The 22,926-nt window shown below is 45.4% G+C and overlaps 2 protein-coding genes across 2 annotated transcripts in view; one reads left to right on the plus strand and one right to left on the minus strand.

The window, feature by feature from the left end:
- On the minus strand, positions 1 to 22,350 carry POLDIP2 (DNA polymerase delta interacting protein 2). The gene is made up of 11 exons (XM_056558728.1): positions 22,135 to 22,350; positions 20,242 to 20,323; positions 17,939 to 18,036; positions 17,713 to 17,809; positions 17,393 to 17,468; positions 13,172 to 13,279; positions 12,965 to 13,101; positions 3,633 to 3,659; positions 816 to 941; positions 650 to 729; positions 1 to 417 (listed from the first exon to the last, which is right to left on the minus strand). Exons 1-11 carry the CDS (start codon positions 22,293 to 22,295, stop codon positions 303 to 305), a joined length of 1,107 nt encoding a protein of 368 aa, XP_056414703.1. The 5' UTR covers positions 22,296 to 22,350; the 3' UTR covers positions 1 to 302.
- Positions 22,307 to 22,926, plus strand: part of TMEM199 (transmembrane protein 199) — a 24,233-nt gene continuing 23,613 nt past the window's right edge. The window contains exon 1 of the mRNA XM_056558729.1: positions 22,307 to 22,568. Within this exon, the coding sequence (XP_056414704.1) occupies positions 22,397 to 22,568 (172 nt within the window). The 5' untranslated portion in view covers positions 22,307 to 22,396. The remainder of the gene's footprint in view (positions 22,569 to 22,926) is intronic.

Below are 22,926 nucleotides of genomic sequence, written 5' to 3' on the forward strand. Positions count from 1 at the left end.
AAAAAAAAAAAAAAATTAATAAACCCTGAAGAAGAAGAAAAAAAAAATAATAATGAAATTAAATTCCAATCGGGCTCTTGGGAGGATGTGCAAATGGGGCAAGGCTCAGCCGTGTAGAAATTTACTATGAAAGCAGCTTCTGTACCAAGACCATGGTTTCCAACACAAATCCTCCTTCCAATAACTAGACAAAAATAGATTGGGAAGCAAGTATAACAGCGCTTCCTTCGGACGACGTCTGCATCACAATGGTCTGATAAAGTTCTACAAAGTACTTTTCAGTCAAGGCTGTGTGGACGTCACTACCAGTGAAGACCAGATGGGGGCGTTTTCTCATCTTTATTACTTTCCAAGGAGAAAGGAGGAATTCTGACATCAAAGTGTGAACCATCAGGCCGCTCAAACCGGAACGTTCCCCTAAAACACAGGAAAAAAGTAATAAATGTCTGATCTGTGCCAAAAAATATATATAAATGATAAATAAGCCTCCTAAAAAAGATTTGTACTTCAGGCTTACAGTGGAGTTCATGAAATGTGACAATTTTTACTAAGACATACAGACCCATCTATTCACTGTAGTTCATGGCAGTTCTCCCTGTCTTACTTTACAGTGCAAGGTCTTACGCAGCAAAAGGGAAAAGCATCTTACCACATATGGCCGCTGGAAGCCTGCAGGGATACATGGCTGCTATACTGGAAAGCTGGCTGCTCCTTAGAAAGTACTGGCTCCTAAGTGTGATACAAAACACAGTCAGGGTGAATTTCATATAGACCATGATTAGAAAACATGAAAGCAGACCACCTGGTGACCTTACCCTGCCCACAACGCCACGACCTCTCACAGTTTCCAGGGTACCCGAAAGGCTAAAAATCCGCCAATGACGCTCCCTCAACTGAACTACTTCAACACCGAGGTTCTCCAGACGGATGCAGTAACGCCACTGTATAGGTTATGCAAATATTAAAACTGACAGACGAATAGCAGCAATTATTCTTAGACTGTCACCAGAAAGCCAGTCATCAGTTTACAAACTAAAAAGTTGCATAAATTGGAGAAATATCTTTATTAGCATACCATTTACAATTTGGCTCCAGTATTTAATAGCGGCTTTACCTCTGCAATATGCTGCTGGTGGAGAGTTTTCATATAAAGCACTCACTCCTAATGGCCCCAGTGCATGGGATAAGGCTCTGCCTTGCACTGCGGCCAGCAGGAGTGAGCGCTTGCTCTGAAAAATCCACACCAGCAGAGTATCGCCGGCACTCTAAGCAGACAAGAGGATAGGCACTGTTTTTTATGTATAAAGTTGAACATTCACCACCCACACAAGGATAATAAGGGGCCTATGCACTGGGACCTGTGTGTGTCAAACACACTAGTCCCTGCACTGACATACAGGGGAAAGGCATACAGAGGATAGGCCTTGCCTATTTGATTATTGCTGACCATAATATTAACCCCTTAAGGACTCAGTGTTTCAGTTTTTGCATTTTCGTTTTTTCCTCCTTACCTTTTAAAAATCATAACCCTTTCAATTTTCCACCTAAATAGCCATATGGCTTACTTTTTGCACCACCAATTCTACTTTGCAGTGACATTAGGCATTATACCCAGAAATCCATGCCAAAAGGGGGGGGGGGGGGGGGGGTGGCGGCTGGGGGAATCCTTGTGCAACAAAATTGAAGAAAAAACACAATTTTGTAACTTTTGGCGGCTTCCGTTTGTACGCAGTGTATTTTTTGATAAAAATAACACCTATTCTGTGGGTCCATACGGTTAAAATGATACCCTACTTATATAGGTTTGATTTTGTCGTAATTCTGGGAAAAAACTACATGCAGGAAAAAGTATACGTTTATAAAATGTCCTCTTCTGACCCCTATAACTTATTTTTCCGCATATGGGGATGTATGAGGGGATGTATATCGTTACTATTTTTGTTTTGATCAGACTTTTTATTCATTTTTTTTAAAGGAGTAGTCCAGTGGTGACTCAGTGGTGACTCAGTGGTGAAAAACTTATCCCCTAAGGATAGAGGATAAGTTGCAGATCGCGGGGGGGGGGGGGGCCCTGCGATCTCCTGTACGAAGCCCCGACAGCCCACGGGAAGGGGGCGTGTCGACCTCCGCACGAAGCGGCGGACGACACGCCCCCTCAATACAACTCTATGGCAGAGCTGAAGTGCTGCCTTCGTCAATCTCCGTCTCTGCCATTGAGATGTATTGAGGGGGCGTGTCGGCCGCCGCTTCGTGCGGGGGTCGACACCCGCTATCTGGCCGGAGAGCCGGGGCCCTTTACAGAGAGATCGCAGGGGGCCCCAGTGGTCGGACCCCCCGCGATCTCAAACTTATCCCCATAAGTTTTTCACCACATGACTACCCCTTTAATGGTATAAAAAGTGACCAAAAATACAATATTTTGGACTTTGGAATTTTTTTTCGTGTACACCGTTGACCATGCGGTTTAATTAACGATATATTTTTAAAGTTCAGACATTTACGCACGCAGCGATACCACATATGTTTATTTAAATAGTTGTTTTTTTATGGGAAAACAGGGGTGATTCTGACTTTTATTGGGAAGGGGTTAAACCCCATTTATTAATTTTTGTCTGCAATGTTATAGCCCCATAGGGAGGCTATACCATTGCACACACTGATTTCCTACACTGATCCCTGCCATGCATTAACATGGCATTGATCAGTGTTATCGCCGCTCGACTGCTCCTGCCTGGATCTCAGGCACAGAGCAGTCATTTGGTGATCGGACACGCAGGAGGCAGGTAAGGGATCCACCTCGTGTCCTGAGCTGCCGGGATGCTTTCGGTTTCACTTCAGATGTGGCGGTCAACTTTGATCGACCGCGTCTGAAGGGTTAATACTGGGCATTACCGCGATTGGTGATATTAGCCGCGGGTCCCGGCCGTTGATGGCCCCAGGGACAGACCCGATACGACGCGGGGTAACCGCGTGACCCTGCATTATATTGCGGGAGCCGGTGCAAGACGCAAATACACGTACTGCGTCGTTAAGGAGTTAAACATTTTTAAGCCTGATTAAAGCTGTTAAAAAGCAGCAAAATGCAGGTGGTGGAGAAAGATCTCCTGGAAAGGGCATAGTCAACAGCGCTCTCCTCTGGATGCTCGGAAACTGTTTAGCAAGTAACAGTCAGGAAGTGGACAGAGGTCTCTCCAAAGAAGCAAAGCGAGGGAAGACTGACGAAGTGCATACAACGTGCCCTCAAAACCCCAGGATGAATGTCTGGACAAATTGGATTTGGAACCATCCCACCACTACTAACCACGTGGTGAGCCTTGATCAAACTGCAACTTCAAGCATGTCCTGGCAGCCCCGCATGGTACAGTCAGGAATAGATAGCCACAGGCGCCCGGCTGCCTGAAGTACCTGTGCAGGGATGGGTTTCAACGTTTTTTTTTTTACCACTACCACTGCAGTTTTTTTGTGCACAAGTCCTTACTTTATATTTTCCATTCTTTTTGCACACACAAATGGCTTTAACTCAACAACTGCAGTGGTAGTTTAAAAAAATCTGCCAAGTGGAAACCCAGCCTAAACAAAAAAGTTTTTCCTTCACTTCATTACCTGTTAATACTAAAGGTGGCATTACTTACCCAGTAGACATGGGAATTTTGAGCTTCCTGTAAGGGGGAAAATAATCAAGTTAGTTATCAATAAAATTTTGAGTTATAATGTCATTCAAGCATTGAAATCTGTTACGAATCTGTTAAAATACAATTGAGGTTTTTCTAATTTATTTAAAATAATTTATTCTCTTACTGACTGCCCAACGACTAAACTCCCTGGCTGTCCAGTATTATCTAGGAGCATGTCAGGAAGGGGTTGACAGTTTAAGGGTGCATTCACACAACATTTTTGCAATACAGTTCCCGTATCAGGTTTTTGATGAAAAACGGATTCCTCAAAACCTGACTAAACTGTATCAAAACGTGTGTACAAATTTCAACCCGTAAAAGGTTTGGAAAGATGATGTCTGATTGCATCCGTTTTTTAAGAAAAAAAACGTATACGTTTTAACTTTTCACTCCATTTTGAATAGAGTTTCACTTGTTTGATTGAAATTCCAAGAAAAAAACTGCAAAGTCAAAAAACATACGGTTCTGCAAGGTTCCCATTGACTCCCATGTTAAAAAAAACGTACACAGTTTAATACAGTTTTTCACCCGGACCAAAAACCGTGGTAGACTACGGTTTTGGGCACGGGGAAAAAAAACTGACAAAACCGTACAGGATGCAAAACGGAAACAACCTGATGCATCTTTTGGCATACTGTTTTCAATGGAGAGTCAATGCATACGGTTCCGTACGGTTTTTACTTTGAAAACATATACAGGAACTGTATTGCAAAAACGTGGTGTGGATGCACCCTAAAATAAAAAAGGTCCTACAAGATTTTGTTCCCCACCTAAAAAGTAAGTTATAGCTAGGTCTGTCCTTAAAGGGGTGATCCAGGAAAAAAAAAAGCTTACTGGCTCCAGAAAGTTAAACAGATTTGTAAATTACGTCTATTAAAAGATTTTAATCCTTTCAGTTCTTATGAGCTGCTGAAGTTGAGTTGTTCTTTTCAGTCTAAGTGCTCTCTGATGACACCTTACCCTAAGAAAACCCTACACAGGGCATTTGCTAGGGCCAGGGCGACAGATAGAAATGATCTTCTACAAACCCGACATCCTGATAACACTTCTCGTGTTATCAGATGCATAGGAAACTATGATTCTAACAACAAACAAGTAAAGAACATATTGCAGAAGTACTGGCCAATCCTACTAGCCGATCCAGAAATTAGGGAAGTGATCCCCCAGCATCCTTCTGTCACTTACAGAAGGGGCAAAAATTTACGTGAGCAACTAGTAAGGAGCCATTATTCGGAGGGGGCCCCAAGTAATTGGTTGACCTCTACTATTGTGGGGTCTTTCCCTTGTGGGAAATGTACTTTCTGCAAATTCTTACCTAAAAAGAAAACTTTCGTTAACCCAGTTGACAATCACCAATATGAGATTAGAGATTTTATCAATTGCCAAACCATGGGTATTGTATATATAGCGGAATGCGGATGTCCTAAATTCTATGTTGGTAAAACAGTTCAGCAGTTTCGGAGGAGAATATCAAAACATCTCAGCATGATTAAAAATAAAGGGGATACACCTTTATCTAGACACCTCTGGGAAGTCCACAATGGTGACGTGTCCCAATTACAATTTTGGGGCTTTATCAAGTGTAAGTTAGGTCCCAGAAGGGGTGATCTAGACAAGATCCTCTTGCGTATTGAGGCAAAGTGGATTTACAAATTACAAAGTTTGAGTCCGAAAGGATTAAATGAAGGTTTTACCTTTTCTGCCTTTTTGTGACCTGTTTTACGTTCTACCTTTGTGAGTTATTATTTGAAGGTTATTATCACTTAAGTCGACCGGTACCAATCACCTCCATTAATATCACGAAGTCTATTAATATGACCATTCTCCCATTTCAGCCGTATTCAAACCCTATTCCTTATAGGAGATCCTTTCTTTCTATTCTTTTTCTCCCCTTCTCCTTTCCCCTTCCCTGCGGTCAGAGAAGGGGTCTAGTTATCATCATGCTTAATATTTGTCCTCTGAATCTATCTATTGATTTGTACACACCTTAATTATCTCACTGTATACTTACCTAGGTGGTAACCCCTAATAAAATTAAACAACTAGCAACACTTAATAAGTAACTTAGCTATTGTTATTTACTTCCTCTACATATCCCCTGTTTTTGGCAATGGACCAAAGTGTCTTGTATTTTTTGTTCTTCTCGGGTGATGGTAAAGTGTTCGCGCATCTTCTAGTGCGCAGGCACTACCCACACATATACAATGAGTAAGCGGCATAACAGCTAAGTTCTCGCGCAGTTGAGAACGCGCAGCTTAAACTCTGGCACATGCGCGGTAAGCTTCTCAAGTACTTACAGAGACGAAGTCCGCGCGCAGTTTGTTCTGCGCATTGTTTACACATGACGTCGGTGCCGGAAGTCCGGACGAACTCCTATCAGGAAGAGAGACGTGGCAGACATACAGTGGTGAGCTTCTTGAGCTATTTGGTTGGCCACCAACTTGTCACTCAATACTTGATTTAGATCGATTGGAGGGTTTTGTCGCAATGGATGATGGGAGTCATTTTTGATTGGAAATAACGTTGGTGACATCATAACAGGAGATGTTAAAAGGTCCGGTCGGCGTTTTTGTTCGCCATTGCCCATTTGCCTCTTGACAAAGCCACTTGGTGGCGAAACGTTGAGGGGGGCAGTGTTATGGTTTTAACTGCTATGTACCCTAACAATCAGTAGTTCTGGGATACTAAACACAATGTATCTCCTACGAATTAAGAAAATAGTGGAGCTAGTTGAGTCCATTAAGCTCTTATTCAGCTATTAGTTAGGAGCACATAGTGCTTTTAAATGTGTGATTTTTTCCTTCTTTTTTCCACTATTATGTTTTTGGACCCGCAAATTAAAGTCCTGTAATTAGTCAATATTTGGTTGGGACCCTCAGGGCCTTTATTGGATTGCCTCTGGCGATCCATCAGTGATTACTCTGATGACACCTGTCTCGGGAACTGTCCAGAGTAGAAGCAAATCCCCATAGCAAACCTATTCTGCTCTGTGCAGCTCCTGAGACAGACAGTGATGTCAGCAGAGAGCACTGTTGTCAGACAGAAAAGAACAACTCAACTTCAGCAGCTTATAATTATTAGAAGGATTAAGATTTTTTAATAGAAGTCATTTACAAATCTGTGTAACTTTCTGGAGCCAGTTGATATATAAAAATAATTGTTTTCCTGGAATACCCTTTTAATATCACTATTTTGGCACACAGACAAAAAGGCCTGGATGTAAGGTAGTGCTGGGCGGTATGACCAAAAATGCATATCACGGTACTTTTGCAAGTTATGGCGGTTCCACGGTATCCCCCCCCCCCCCGGGGAGCTAATCATATATGACCCCCAGGCGGTGCTATATTTCTCTAACCCCCCCCCCCCCCTCTCCTCCATGCCACGGCGCTTTAAAATGAATGAAATGCGGGCCGCGGCACTTTAAATGAATGACTTGCAAGCCGCCGGTGCTTTAAATGAATTAGATGCGGGCAACGGCACTGAAAACGATTAAGTTGCGAGCCGGAAGCTGTCACCTTCCTCTGCAAGTGCTAAAAGCCTGCCTTTTAGCGCTTGCAGGGGGAGGTGACAGCTTGCGGCTGCTCACATCTCATTCATTTAAAGCACCGGCGGCCCGCATCTCATTCATTTAAAGTGCCGGCGGCTCATTAATTTAAAGCGTCAGCGGGCCACATCTCATTAATTTATAGCACCGCAACTCATCTGTGGCTGATAATTCATTCATTCGGTATTGCGGTATAGGAAAAATTCATATCGTGCAGGGAAAATATTTTGGTATGAACCGATATACCGCCCAGCACTAATGTAAGAGGTGAAGATCCCCGGGGCTCCGGTTCACGTGTAAAAAAGGTGTGTTCGAGCGCTCACTCCTGTAGAATAGCTTGGCTGGGATCGTGGCAGTAAGAAGTAGCCGGACACGGTTAAAGATATAATAACCGGATTTTATTTGGATAGATCACAGATAACGCGTTTCGAGGGGTGGGACCCCCTCTTCGTCAGATCTAACAAAGAGGGGGTCCCACCCCTCGAAACGCGTTCTGTGATCTATCCAAATAAAATCCGGTTATTATATCTTTAACCGTGTCCGGCTACTTCTTACTGCCACGATCCCAGCCAAGCTATTCTACAGGAGTGAGCGCTCGAACACACCTTTTTTTTACACGTGAACCGGAGCCCCGGTAATCTTTACCTCTTGCATTCTCAAGACGTCAGGGAATCCCAGGACGCCACGGTGTGAGCTGCACCCCCTGATTTAACTATTCCCTTTGCAACGGGATACAAGCGCGATATGGTGTTGTGCCCACTGCACAACACCAGAAGGTGAGCAAGTTTTTTTCACCTCTTTGTCATATCTGAAAACTTTTACGGCACATTGTTGCGCTTCCCTTTTGTGTTTCCAATTTTTTCTGCATATCCAGCACTAATGTAAGGTAGACTTCTAAAAGCATGATCAATATCACCTGCAAATTGACATCTAAGAAACTATAAGGCTAGGTTTTCACATGTTTTTTTTTTCTGGAAAACTGCCACTGCAGTTTTTTAACCAAAGCCAGAAGTGTATGCAAAAGAAAAGTAGATTTTTTATGCTTACCATAAAATCTCTCTCACGCAGGATTCATTTAGGAACACAGAAACCGTGGTATATGCTCTTGCTACTAGGAGGCGCTGACACTAGGCATACAAAGAAAAGTCGACCCCGCCTACTTACCCTGAGCTAATCAGTTTAGTCCCAAAGTAGTAGGAGGAAACCGACAGAGAAAGAAACCAGTGACAAACCATGGGTGGGCACTGTGTCCCCCAGTGGATCCTCCGAGGAAGACATTTTACGGTAAGCATAAAAAAAAAAAAAAAAAAAAAAAAAAAAAAATCTACTTTTCTCGGTCGGTACCACACATACCAAAGCAGTCCCCGGGGTGGGGGAAAATAAAAAATAAAAAAAACACAAATCAGGCAGAGAACTGAGCCACAGCTGCCTGCAACACCTGAGCCACTGTGGACGCGAATGTGTGCATGTGGTAACATTTTGTTAAAGTGTGCAAGGACGACCAGGTGGCCACCTTACAGACTTGCAGTGCCGAAGCCCTATTGCAGAGAGCCCAAGAAGCCCCAACGGAATGCGCGAAATGTCCAGTCACCCGAAAAGGTGGGACCTTTCCTGTACAACGGTACGATACCAATATGGCAGAACGGATCCACGGCGAAATGGTCACCTTGGAAGCCGAAGACCATTGCGACTACCCTCTAGAATCACAAAAGAATCACCATGCCGAAAAGAAGAGGTGACCCAATCTCTTCGTTCATGGGAAAGGGGGAAACCACCTTGTCCTGATGAAGGACCAAAAGAGGGGAGCAACAGGAAAGAGACACCAACTCAGAGACCCTCCTAATGGAAGCAATAGCGATGAGAAAGGCGACCTTCCACTAAAGCATCCAAAGAGAGGTGTCCCGAAAGAGGTTCGAACGGAGCCTACCTCAAAGCACCAAGCACCAGGTTGAGGTCCCAAGGAGGAGTGGGAGACCTGAAAGGCGGCACCTTATGGGCCACACCCTGCAGAAAGTTGCGGCCATGCGAATTAGAAGCTAACTGCCGTTGAAATAGAAAAGAAAGAGCCTACAATTGACTCTTAAGAGAGCCGAGGGTCAAATGTTGATGTAAACCAGATTGTAGAAAAGCAAGAAGTCGTGGAAAGGAAAACCATGACCGGGAAAATGGACTGTGCCTCGCACCACCGGAAATCAGCCTTCCAAGTGCGGTGGTAAATCCTGGCGGAGGAAGGCTTCCGTGCTCGAAGCATGGTGCGAATCACACCGGATGAAAACCCCCGAGCTCTCAAAACCACAGTTTCAAATGCTGTCAAATGAGACAGTAAACTGGGGTGGCAGAGAGGATCCTGGGAGAGCAGATCGGGGGGGAAGTGGAAGTCGCAGCGGTACGTCAACGACCAGCCGAATCATGTCGGTGTAGCACGCGCTCCTGGGCCAGTTTGGAGCCACCAGAATGGTGGGAAAGCCCTCTGCATTGAGTTTCCGCAGGACCCTGGGCAGGAGAGGGAGAGGCGGAAAGAGGTAAGGGAGAAAGAAGGACGACCACAGAATGACTAGAGTGTCCACCGCCAGAGGGTCTCGCAACTTTGCAACAAAGTGGGGAACCCACCTGTTGAGGCGAGACACGAAGAGATCCACATTCGGGGTCCCCCAGAGATCGCAGATCTGCGCAAACACCTCTGGATAGAGAGACCACTCGCCCGGATCCACCAAAGATCGGCTGAGAAAGTCCGCTTCCCAATTCTCCACACCTGGGATGTGGATGGCGGAGAGAGCAGGAACTCGAGCCTCTGCCCAGATCAGAATCCTGGAGACCTCCTCCATCACCAAGCGAATGCGCGTGCCGCCCTGACGATTGATGTATGCCACAGCGTTGGCTTTGTCCGACTGAACACGGACTGGCCGATCCTGAAGGAGGATCTCCCAGTGGAGGAGGCAAAGAAAGATGGCCGGAGCTCTAGAAGATTCATGGGAAGGAAAGCCTCCAGGAGGGGACCAGCGACCCTTGACTGTCAGATCCCAAAACATACACCCCCAGCCATGGAGACTCGCATCGGTTGTGATGACCTGCCAGTGGAAGGTGAAGGAAGGACTTCCCCTGGAGAAGGAGGGGAGAATGGAGCCACCACAGAAGGGACCGCCGAATAGCAGGGGCAAAAGAATCCGCCTATCCAGGGATAACAGTGATTTGTCCCACCTGGCCAATATGTCCAGCGGGAGGGGGCGATAACGAAACTGGGTGAAGGGAACCGCCTCCATGCAGAAAAGAATTGGATTCAGAGAGGGGCGCCGTAGGCGACAGACGCCCTGTTGCAGTGAGTGCCGTTTGTCCAACGGGAGACGAACACTGGCTGCTGCAGTATCGAAAAGTAGACCCAGAAATATCAGACTGGGAGGGGGACATGTGAGACTTCTCTCGATTGGTCACCCATACTGAAGGTGGACAGAGTCTGTAACGTGAAATGAAGGCTCTTCAGGTTTTGGGACCAGGATGGGGCTTTGATCAAAAGGTCATCCAGGTAGGGGAGAACCGAGATCCCCGGCGCCGAAGAATGGCTATCACCACCGCAATGACCTTGGTGAAAACTCTGGGAGCCATAGCTAAGCCAAAAGGAAGAACCACAAATTGAAAAAGTGACCCGCAGGGACAGTGAAGGAAACGCTGATGGGCTGGGAAAATAGGGATGTGGAGATAGGCATCCCGGATGTCCACTGACAAAAGAAACTGGTTCATGAAAGCCACCTCGGAGCGGAGGGACTCCATTCGAAAGTGACGGAGCCGCAAATGGCGGTTAAGTGACTTGAGGTCCAGAATGGGACAGATAGAGCCCTGCTTCTTGGGAACGATGAAGATGTTCGAGTAGAACCCTGAAAAACGCTCCCCTGGCAGAAGTGGTACTATCACTCCCTGAGAGAATATTATATTTAAAGCGACCTGAAAGGCTGCTGCCAAAGAAGGGGATCGAGAAGGGCGGGATAGGAAGAAACTATCCCTGGGGATGGAAGCAAATTCTATCCGATAACCATCTGAAATGGCATCCCGTACTCGGGAGTCCTGAACCTGAGCCAGCCAAACGTCCCGGAAAAGAGAGACAACCTCCCACCCGAGAAGAAGACGACGCGGGTGGGGATGCCCCTTCAGGACGAGGAGGCTTACGGATACCAGAGTGGTTGTCCGACTTCCAGGAAGGAAGGACGTGCCTTGAGCGAAGGGGCTTTCAGAGATTGGGAGTGCGCCTGTTTGGGAAGGTGACCCGATGCAAAGGACCGAAAAGGCCGAAAGGAAGTTGCCTTCCGACGGGGATCGGAGCGACGAGGCTTGTTCTGCGGCAGCAGAGAACTCTTAGCCCCTGTAGCTTCGGAAATAATTTCATCTAGCCGTTTACCGAAGAGTTGGGAACCAGAGAAGGGTAACTCTGTTAGAGATTTCTTCGAAGCAGCATCAGCATCCCACGCCTTCAGCCACATGGAGCGGCGAATTACCTGAAGCAAAAGCTGTGCAATGAGCAGACTCCAAGACTGCTCAGCAGAGAAAGTCACCGGCCCGAAAGAGCTGGCGAGCAATATCCGCCAAGTCCTCCCAGGAGCACCCGACAGGATGCCCTGGCGTAGTTGGGATCGATCTTTTTGTCCGCAGGATTCTTAAGTGATGCTGTGTCTGCTAGAGGCAGAGTAGTAGATATGGACAGACGAGAGACTGGAGGATGAACTGTAGGTGGCACTGTCCGCTTGGAAACCAGATCCAGAGGAAAGGGAAACTGAGCTTGAAACATCTTGGTTCCCTGAAATCGTTTATCCGGATGCTTCCAAGCTGCATCCAACAAGGTGTCAAATTCCGCATGAGAACGGAAAGCCTTGGGAGAACACCGAAAGCGGCGAAAAGAAACTTCCGGATCAGGATCCGAAGTTCTTGGGTCCTCCAGATGAAAAAAAGTGTCCCTGATGGCTGACACCAATCCGTCCACCATTTCAGACACTGCAGAGTGGTCCTCATGATCCGAGGTGGATTCCAACCCATCATCTGCTACTTCCCCTGGAGAGTGGGAACCTGTGGAGGTAGCCTTAGACTGAGGCGTGTGAGACCTGGAACGAGGAGTAGGAGATCTGGGATGATTACCCAGAGAACAGCTCCTGGGAGGGGACGCTGCCGGTGAGCTGGGGAAGAGGAGCGAGACCTACGGGAAGAGTGTCTATACCGAGTGCGCGTATCTGGAGAAGAGCCAGAGGCAATTACCTTAAAGCGCTTACGAGCGCATTGGAAGACCTCTCCAAGGCAAGGGGTTAATGGTGCATCCTCTATGCCCCATAAGGGGGAACAGGTAGCGCTATGCTCCTGAACCCCAACCGGAAAACAAGAAAATACTAAGGAAAAAGGGTCTACAACAGACCCTAGCTATAAAAATAAAGATGACGATCAGGTCTGGAGAGAGCTTCAGACTTGCGTCTGCCTCATCTGACACTAAGCTAAAACTGATCAGCTCATGGTCAGTAGGCGGGGTATATCCTAGTGGCAAGAGCATACACCCACGGTTCTGTGTCCCCCAATGGTACCGACTGAGAAATGGGAAATATAAAATGAAGGACTTATACTTCTCCTTCCTATTAGATCCACTTCTGACTGGCTCAAAAAAGTCCAGAAAAAAAAACCTGTGTGGAAACCTAGCCTAATGAATGTATTCATTAAATAGCCACACAACTTCTGTACAGGAGGTGTTCTAACAACTGCTTTCAATCATCACACATACCCTCATTCCCATGTAGAAAGGGATCACTGTGACACGGATGTTCTCTGTAGTCTCCCTATGCACATCAGAAAGCTCAAGCCAAGGATGATTTTTCTCTTGCCATGCACGAAGCGTTTCCCGTGCCTCAAACGGCGGTACTTTAAAGAAAAAGCTTAAAACTTAGTCCAATATTAACAAAACACAACAAATGTGAATATTGTAACTTACCTTTGGTTTGATCATAGCTCAGAAACCTTTCAAATAGTTCATGTTGTATGGGGACTTGATCGGCGGAGTTGTATGGAAGTATATCTTCATGACTTACATAATCTAAACCTTTAAAGAATTTAGAAGGAAAAACATTTCTTTAGAAGTGAATGCAGGTACTTCAAATGTTTATATATACACATGGGTTGGCCTTTTTGTAATGGGTACTTCAACAAGATGATCACCGAAAGCTCCTGACATACCCAGAGATCTACTCTTATCTGCATGGGAACCAGGCAACAAGTTGCATTTCCTTGCAGTGTATACACACAGAAATCTATAAATACACCGATGTGCCAATTACTTTGCCACTCAGCACTGTGGTGTTCCTAAGCAGTGTATTAGAGAACAGATATATATATTATATAAAAAAAGGGATCGACCGATATCGGTTTTTTAGGGCCGATACCGATAATCGGTGCAGGTTAGGGCCGATAGCCGATAACTTATACCGATATTCCGGTATAAGTTATCGGCTATTTAACCCCCTGCGACACCGCTGCAGTTCATTGATTTAAAGCGGGCGCTTTAAATCAATGATCTGCAGTGGCTTTTGCGGGGCCATAGACTGCCGCCACCGCCACCCGCTTCTCTCCCCTACCTGTCAGGGTGGTCCGGGCCATCCATCCATCGTTCATGTAGTGTCCGGGGGCGTTCCGGGTGGAGGGTGGTCCGGGCTGTCCTTCTCCCACGGTCTTCTTCTCCACTCCGGGCAGGCTCCGGCCTAGTACGCTGCATAGACGTCGCTGCTCAGCGACGCACCTGACGTCACGGCGTAGCGGGGTCTATGCAGCGTACTAGGCCGGAGCCTGCCCGGAGTGGAGAAGAAGACCGTGGGAGAAGAAGGACAGCCCGGAACGGACCACCCTCCACCCGGAACGCCCCCGGACACTACATGAAGGAAGGATGGCCTGGACCACCCCCATTACGGGTAAGTTTAATTTTTTTATTGACTCGGAGGGTGGGGGAGGGGCCCGACCGGTATAGCGGTATGGGAAAAAATCCATACCGGTATACCGCCTAGCATCACGGTGGGTCGGGGGTGCGGTGCGGCGGGTCGAGGGGGTGGCGGTCGCGGTGCGGTGAGGGCGGTGCGGGGGGCGGGGCATTATCGGCAAGATAATTGCCGATACCGATAATGCCCAAAATCGTGATTATCGGCCGATAATATCGGCCATACCGATAATAGGTCGATCGCTAATATATATTATATATATATATATATATATATATATATATATATATATATATATATATATATATATATATATTTTTTTTTTTTTTTTTCTATGTATGTATTTCTAATCACCACTGGTCTTTCTGGTCCAGGGTTCAACACATCAAACTGCAGCTCAGCCAATCACTGGGCAAAGGCGGGATGTGTCTACCACCTACAACCAGGAAGAAGATTGCACCGGAGGAAACTTAAGTGTCATGTCCAGTGCGGGCAAGTTCTTTGCCCGATAACACGTTTCGAGGTGTACTCCACCCCTAGACATCTTCTCTCCTATCAATAAAAGGATAGGAGATAAGATGTCTGATCGCGGGGGTGGGGGTCCGGCCGCCAGGACTCCCTGCGATCTCCAGGCCGACAACCCTGGTGTTCTAAACATTTACAGTATGTTCAGAGTGTCGGCTTCGGGCAGCCATGGTTGTCATGTCAAGCTTCCTCCCCTCCATTCATGTCTAGAGACTTTTTCGTGACATATTCTACTTTAAGATAGTGGTAAATTTTCGTCGATACTTTCATCATTTCTTTGTGAAAAGTTCCAAAATGTAATTAAAACGTTTTTAATTTGTGTTTTTTCTAAATTTGAAATGCTCTGCTTCTAAGAAAAATGGTCATAACATATAAACCACATATTGATTAACATTTACAACATGTCTACTTTATGTTGACATCAAAGTCAACATGTCTTTACATTTTGAAGACATTAAAGTTCTCCAAAATTTTGCAGCAATTTCTCATGAAAGTTTTAAAATCTGAATTTTTCAGGGATTTGAGGGGCCTTCATGTTAGAAATCCCCCATAAGTTACCCCTATAAACTGCACCCCTTAAAGTATTCAAAAGGGACATTCATAAAGTTTGTTAACCCTTTAGGTGTTTCACAGGAATAGCAGCAAAGTGGAGGTGAAAAGTGAAAATCAAATTTTTTTACACCAGCATGTTGTTGTAGCCCCATTTATTTTTTATTTTTACAAGGGGTAAAAGGAGAAAAAGTCTCCCAAAATGTGTAACCCTATTTCTCCAGAATACTGAAATACCTCATATGCAGACAAAGTGCTGTGCAGGCACATAACAGAGCTCAGAAGGGAAGAAGCAACATTTGGCTTTTAGAGAGAGAATTTGGCTGGAATAGTTTTGGGGGGTCATGTCGCACTTACAAACCCCCCATGGTGCCAGGACGGTGGAAACCCCACTCATGTCACACCATTTTGGAAACCATGCCCCACAAGGAATGTAATAAAGGGTGTAGTGAGCATTTACACCCCACAGGTGTTTGACACAATTTTGGAACAGAGGAAATGGCTGTGAAAATAAAAAAAAAATTACACTAAAATACTGGTGTAACCCCTAATTTTTCATTTTTATAAAGCGGTAAAAGGAGAAAAAGCCCTACAAAATATGTAACCCAATTTCTCCCGAGTATGGAAATATCCCATATTTGGAGGTAAAGTGTACAGCAGGGATCAGGAGGAAATAAGCACCATTTGGCTTTTGGACAGACTTTGGCTGAAATAGTTTTTGGGGGCCATGTCGAATTCATAAAGCCTCCATAGTGCCCAGACAGTGGAAACCCCCCAAATGACACCATTTTAAAAATGACACCCCTCAAGGAATGTAATAAGGGGTGCAGTGAGCATTTGGAAACCACAATCCAAAAATCTTTGGAACAGAGGGCCGTAAAAATGAAAACTTTTTTTTTTTTTACACTAAAATGCTGATGTAAACCCTAATTTTTCATTTTTATAAGGGGTAAAATGAGAATAAGCCCCACAACATTTGTAACCCAATTTCTCCTGAGCATGGAAATACCCCATATGTGGACAAAGTGCTCTGCGGGCGCACGGCAGGGCTCAAGAGGGATGGCGCTCCACTTCTGGAGAGTGCATTTGGTTGTAATGGATTTTGGGGGCCATGTTGAATTTTTAATGCCCCCATGGTGCCAGAAGAGTGGAAACCCCCAACAAGTGACCCCATTTTGAAAACTACACCCCTCAAGGAATGTAACAAGGGGTGCGAAAGCATTTACACCCCATTGGCATTTGACAGACCACTGTTCCAAAAATCTGTCAGACATCTGTCGGATCTAAATGCTCACTGTTCCCCTTCCTAAATTCCTTGAGGGGTGTATTTTCCAAAATGGGATCACGTGGGCATTTTTTTAATTGCGTTTATGTCTGAACCGTTGCAGCTATTCTAATGCAAATCACCAATTTAGGTCTCAAATGTACATGGTGCGCTCTCACGCCTGAGCCCTGTTGTGCTCCGGTAGAGCACTTTACCTCCACATATGGATTATTTCCGTGTTCGGGATAAATTGTAATTGTGTAAGGGTGTGTGAAAATATGTAGTGTTTTACTCTTTATTTTGTGTAGGTGTAGTGTAGTTTAGTGTGGTGTTTTTACAATTAATACACACGGTCAGGTCTACAACGAGTTTCCCACTACAAGTTTGAGCCACGGTGCATTTTCCACAACTCAGAGCGGATAACTTACTGAAACTACAACATACATCCAGCATGCCTTTTGACTGTCCGTGCATGCTGGGAGTTGTACGTATGCAACAGCTGGAGGCACTTTTTTCTATCAAAAAGTGTGCATCCAGCTGTTGCATACGTACAACTCCCATCATGCTCAGCCAAAGGGCATGCTGGAGGTTGTAGTTATGCAACAGCTGTAGGCACAACTACAACTCCCTGCATGCCCTTTGGCTGTCTGTGTATGCTGGGAGTTGTAGTTATGCAACATCTAGGAGGAAAAAAGTGCCACTAGCTGTTGCATAACTACAACTCCAAGCATGCACGGACAGCCAAAAAGCATGCTGGGAGTTATAGAGGTGTGGATCCAGCTGTTACATAACTACAACTCCCAGCTCGCCCTTTGGCTGTGCATGCTAGAAGTTGTACTTACACAATAGCAGGAGGCACAGGACTAGAAACACTAGAAACACAACTTACCAGGAATTGCATACAAAGCTCGACTATCATCATGATTTGCAAGGAACGTTACTGCTTCTGTCTGTGACCTCTGTGACTGAAAAAAAAAAAATAAAGACATAAAGACATTTAGATTTATCAGCACTGTTTCTACTACATACAGCTATAAATCTCTTGACAAAAACATACAATGATGAAAAGCAGCATTTGCTTTACAAAACAATATCTGAACATGTTGCAGAAACAACCGGATTTAGATTTGCGATATTTTTTTTTCATCAAACCTGCTGCACATGTCTTCTACTCTTATAATCCAGTTCCTATGAATGTATCACACTTACTATGTGGGGACAGTCCCTTGCATCTATTAGGACTTGGTAATAGGTGTGTGTTTTGCCCTTGACCTCTTTGGAGCCATGAACTGTTGAAGTCTCTGACCTGAAGATAAGAGTCAGCCAAATAAAGGTTACTTGCACTTTCACATTATAGAAAGTGTATATTGGACATCATCACACTAAATTATTTTTATTGAAATCTCATAAGGCCGAAAGTAAGACCCAAACTCACTTTTCTGAGACAGGTGATGCAACATCTCGATCGTATAACCTTGCCTGCCATGGAAATAGAACGATACCTCGATATCCAAAGACGCTGTGCAGGAAGAGCTGTGTAACAAAAACAATTACATAATGAATATTGCAAGACAATGTACATACAGAAACATCTCGGGGGAGATTTATCAAAACCCGTGCAGAGGAAGAGTGGTGCAGTTGCCCATAGCAACCAATCAGATTGCTTCTTTCATTTTCCACAGGCCTCTAAAGAGGCCTGTGGAAAATGAAAGAAGCAATCTGATTGGTTGCTATGGGCAACTGCACCACTCTTCCTCTGCACGGGTTTTGATAAATCTCCCTCCTTATTACTAGCACAATGTAACTAGCATTACGTATACATTATTAGAAGACAACCTGTGGCCTCTGAGAACACTTCAGCTCTCATCCATACAGAAATGCCTTGAAACAATGCCATGCCATTAGTTTCAGCGCCCAACCTGCCAATACCATATAGACAGTGGGGGCATTTATCATTGTAGGTGTAAGTAAAGCATTTTTCTACACCTTTTTTTGTGTGCTGATCATGTGTAGGAGCACCAGATTAAAATGGTCACAGAGCATCTGATAAATTTTGTGCAGGTCACATTTTCTGATATTTCTCTCTTCACATACACCATAAACCTAAGCTATGTCTGGGCTGGTGTAGTTTTAGAGACTTTTCAGTGGCTTTGCGCCTTTTTTGCACCTTTTCACAAAAAGGCGCAGTTGATAAAACCCTTCCATATTATGTATATTGCCAAAATCAGTGGATTGCAACTCAAAATCAGCAGAAATGTGTAAACCAAAAGGCGCAAATAAACCCTGCTTGACAAAGCTCGTTTAACAGTTGTTTATTTTGGTTTGCGTCTTTATCTAGGGGAGACATTACTAGTGTCTCTATATAACACAATCACATATATATGTTCTATACCTTTTAGCGACAGAATGAAAGTTAAGTTTTATTCACTCCCCTTATTTCTATATACATGTACAAAAGTGTCAGATGCCAGAGCACATGCCGTGTTTCTCCGAAAATAGGACCGGGTCATATATAAATTTTAGCCCCAAAAAACACACTAGCGCTAATTTTCAGGGTAGGGCTTATTTATCTATGGTATGCACATTGAACAACATGGCGGTTCCACGGTACTGACCCCCCCCCCCCCCCATTATCATCATGTGATATGCGCGATCTGCGCATATCACATGATAATGGGGGGGGTGTAAATGCCCCCAACGTCCCTACCCCCCCCCTCCGCCGGTTTATCAGCCCAGTGCTGCGCCCCACAATCGCCACATCGGGGTACTGATCACTTGTCACCCGCGAGTGCAGCTTCTCTCCCCCCCCCCCCGCCAAATAATTATCAGCCGCTGCGTTGTATCTATTCCTGTGCCTGGGCTGCAAATATTAAAAAGCAATCTTTAACTTACCTTCGTCCTCCGTTCCCCCGTTGCTAAGGCACCGGCCTCATGGTCCCTCCGCTGTTCTTGCTGCTTCCTGGTGTTGTGACGTCTCAGAGCCTTCAGCCTATCACCAGCCGCAGCGATGTCCCGCCTCTGGCGATGGATGATAGGCTGAGCCGACTGTCATGTAAGAAGCATGCCGGCGAGCGAGAACAGCGGAGGACAGCGAGGCCGGTTCCTTAGCAACGGGGGAACGGAGGATGAAGGCAAGTTAAAGATTGCTTTTTAATATTTGCAGCCCGGGCATTGTCTAGGTCAGTGGTCTTCAACCTGCGGACCTCCAGATGTTGCAAACATTTGCAACATCTGGAGGTCCGCAGGTGGGAGACCACTGGTCTAGGTCTTATTATCGGGGTAGGGCTTATATTGCAGCCCACCCCGATAATCCGGCTAGGGCCTATTTTCAGGGTAGGTACTATTTTCGGGGAAACACGGTAGCTTAAACCTCTCTCTACAGCCCACTAATTTCTATAATTGAGCAAAATTTATCAAGTCCTCTGCACCTTTTTGCTAAATTTTGAGCAATTGTGCAAACAATACACCAAGCAAACAGGGGTAAAATCTTTACTACCTTACGCCAACATTGATAAATGTCCCCCAAGGAATGTGCAGATAGTTTCTACTAAGCCCCCTGTACAGTTTTATATGCTGCTTTAAATTTACAAAAAGGTGTAAACATACCATTGAATTTCTTAAGCAATTTTATTTATGTTCGCCAACCTTTAAGATTAATTTTTTTTTAGCAAAATGACTGCATGTAAGTTGAATTAAATAGTCACATCTGTCTTTCAGCCTTCTATCAGATATCCTTACCTGACCCGTTTCATATTTCCCCTGTTGCTTTGGCACCTCAAAAACCCCCACGGTCTCCAAGACTTTACCTTCTGGCCGGTTTCTAGGATGACAAAAGTGTTAAAGGGGTATACCAGGCAAAAACTTTTTTTTTATATATATCAACTGGCTCCGGAAAGTTAAACATATTTGTACATTACTTCTATTAAAAAATCTTAATCCTTCCAATAGTTATTAGCGTCTGAAGTTTTCTGTCTAACTGCTCAATGATGATGTCACGTCCCGGGAGCTGTGCATGATGGGAAAATATCCCCATAGGAACTGCATAGCTCCCGGGACGTGAGTCATCAGAAAGCAGTTAGACAGAAAACAGCAACTCAACTTCAGAAGCTAATAACTATTGGAAGGATTAAGATTTTTTTAATAGAAGTTATTTACAAATCTGTTTAACTTTCCGGAGCCAGTTGATCTATAAAAAAAAGTTTTTGCCTGGAATACCCCTTTAAGGAATTATATACAAATATACACAGGAATAATAAATATGATATATGACTATGGCCTACACTACTCCAAGCACTGCTTTCAAAACTCTCTACCGCATCATGTTGTCTGGACATTGACAGGGAGTGAGAATCAGACATTTATCAACGCTTTCTCAATGTTATCAATGTAAGGTGGGAAAATAGATCATTGGTTTTTGTGTAAGCTTTCACAATGAACAATCCGTTATCTGCAGCCTTTTCTGTGTTTAGCATACAAGACTAAGGCTACGTGCACACAGATTTTGGTCCTCGTTTTGGGCAGTATTTTCACCAAAACCAGGATTGGAATCAACAGAAAAGCTGTAAGAGAAATTTGCACCTTCTTCTGTGTTTTGGTATAAAATCCTGATTAAAATAAGGCTCAAAATACTGTGTGGATGAGTACACAGCCTAAAACTGCCTCCCATTATACACAATCAGGAACATGACTAATCCTTCTCATTTTTAGGGAAACTATGTTTTCTGTTGCAGGTGCTCTGCCAACCCCTTCACTTGCTTTAGGAGAGAAAAATAGAAAAATATATCCAAGCTCTGTACCCATCTGTCAGTCCCATAGGGGGAGGTTTATCAAAACCTGTGCAGAGGAAAATTGGTGCAGTTGCCCATAGCAACCAATCAAATCTCTTCTTAAAGGCCTCTGAAAAATGCAAGAAGCAATCCAAATTGGTTGCTATGGGCAACTGCACTACTTTTCCTTTGCAGGGGTTTTAATAAATTTCCCACATAGAGAGTAGATGGATTAGTGTTCGAGCAAGAGCACTCAGGATAGGATGGTGGGAGCTACCCTTTAAATGTCAGTGGCCCTTTAATTGTGGGACAACCCCTACGACGCAGGTAAGTTACCATGTTGTGGGGGCTTCTGTAGCAGCTGGGAGTTGTTGTGTCAGACTACTTCACTACTTTGGCCTTCCGAGTATACCAGTGTTTTCATAATGGTGTGCCTTTGGCTGTCTGGGCATGCTGGGAGTTATTTTGCAACAGCTGGAGGCACACGGTTTTGAAAACACTGGAGTATACACACAGTGGCAGTGCACGCTGGCACTATACACATGACCCTAGTAGAGACTGGCATAGGCCTCTGTGCCAAGTGCTGCCTTGTGTCCACACATCTGGCCTCCCTCCAGCTCGGACTATTTCCAGGCTGTTCAGTCAGCACTGGGTGATGTGCTCTCCACCCGCCGGGTCACCTTCCACAGATTAGTGCTGGAGGCAATGTGATTACATACACACACACAGCGCCCCCCAGTGTCAGCACACGGTAAGCTGTTACGTAAGGTCAGTGCGGTACCGCGCAGCTCTACAGCACCAGGCGCGACCCCTAGTAGAAACCTGTACACACACAGCACTCCGTATATAATGAGAGCCGCATTACCTAGAGGAGAGCGTCCGGTCCTGCTGAAAGCGACAGCCGCAGACAGGCCTCAGCAGAGCGGACCGAGACTGCCGGAGTTCAACGCCGACACTGTTTGAGAGGCCTCCCCGCAGCAACCGGGTGAGCACCGACAGGCTGCGCCGTGCTGCACAAGCCGCCATGGTGCTCCGGAGAGCTGTGCGTATGACGTCACACGCAAGACGCGCTCTAGTAGACGCCGACCTTCCTCCCAGAAGTCACTGCGCTGTGTTCCTCAGAGGAGATGGCGAGTCAGTGCCGGGTGACGGAGCTGCTACTGCGGCCGCTGCGTGAGCTCCAGGATGGCTTCTCTCCGGACTCCAGGGCTGCGGTACAGGGTGTGCTGGAGGCGGGAGCCGGGTCCCTCATATCATTCCGGGTCCTACGGGAACTACATACCCTGCTACGGGAAAGAGGTCAGGAGGAAGCTCTCGGGTCACCTTGTCACATGATGCATAAGGATGCTACTTTTTCACACTGTTCGCTAACCTGCGGTTATCTAGCGGATGGTAAACTTAATTCCCAGCATGCCCTGATATGTTGAAGGAGCCTGCTGCTGGGCTTCTATTGGGGTACAGGACATCATCTTCTCTGTAGAGACCCTGGATAGGGAAGGCAAAATCTGCGCGAATATATCCATAGAACGTACCCTATGTTCACACTGGACTGAAATACTGCGTTTATTTATTTATTCCCTATTGAAGTTGATTCTGAACATCTGCAGAACCTACTTGTCCCTCATGACCATCCACTTGTCCTGGTACATAAAATAAT

Source organism: Hyla sarda, chromosome 2, assembly GCF_029499605.1.
Source record: "Hyla sarda isolate aHylSar1 chromosome 2, aHylSar1.hap1, whole genome shotgun sequence".
Taxonomy (NCBI): domain Eukaryota; kingdom Metazoa; phylum Chordata; class Amphibia; order Anura; family Hylidae; genus Hyla; species Hyla sarda.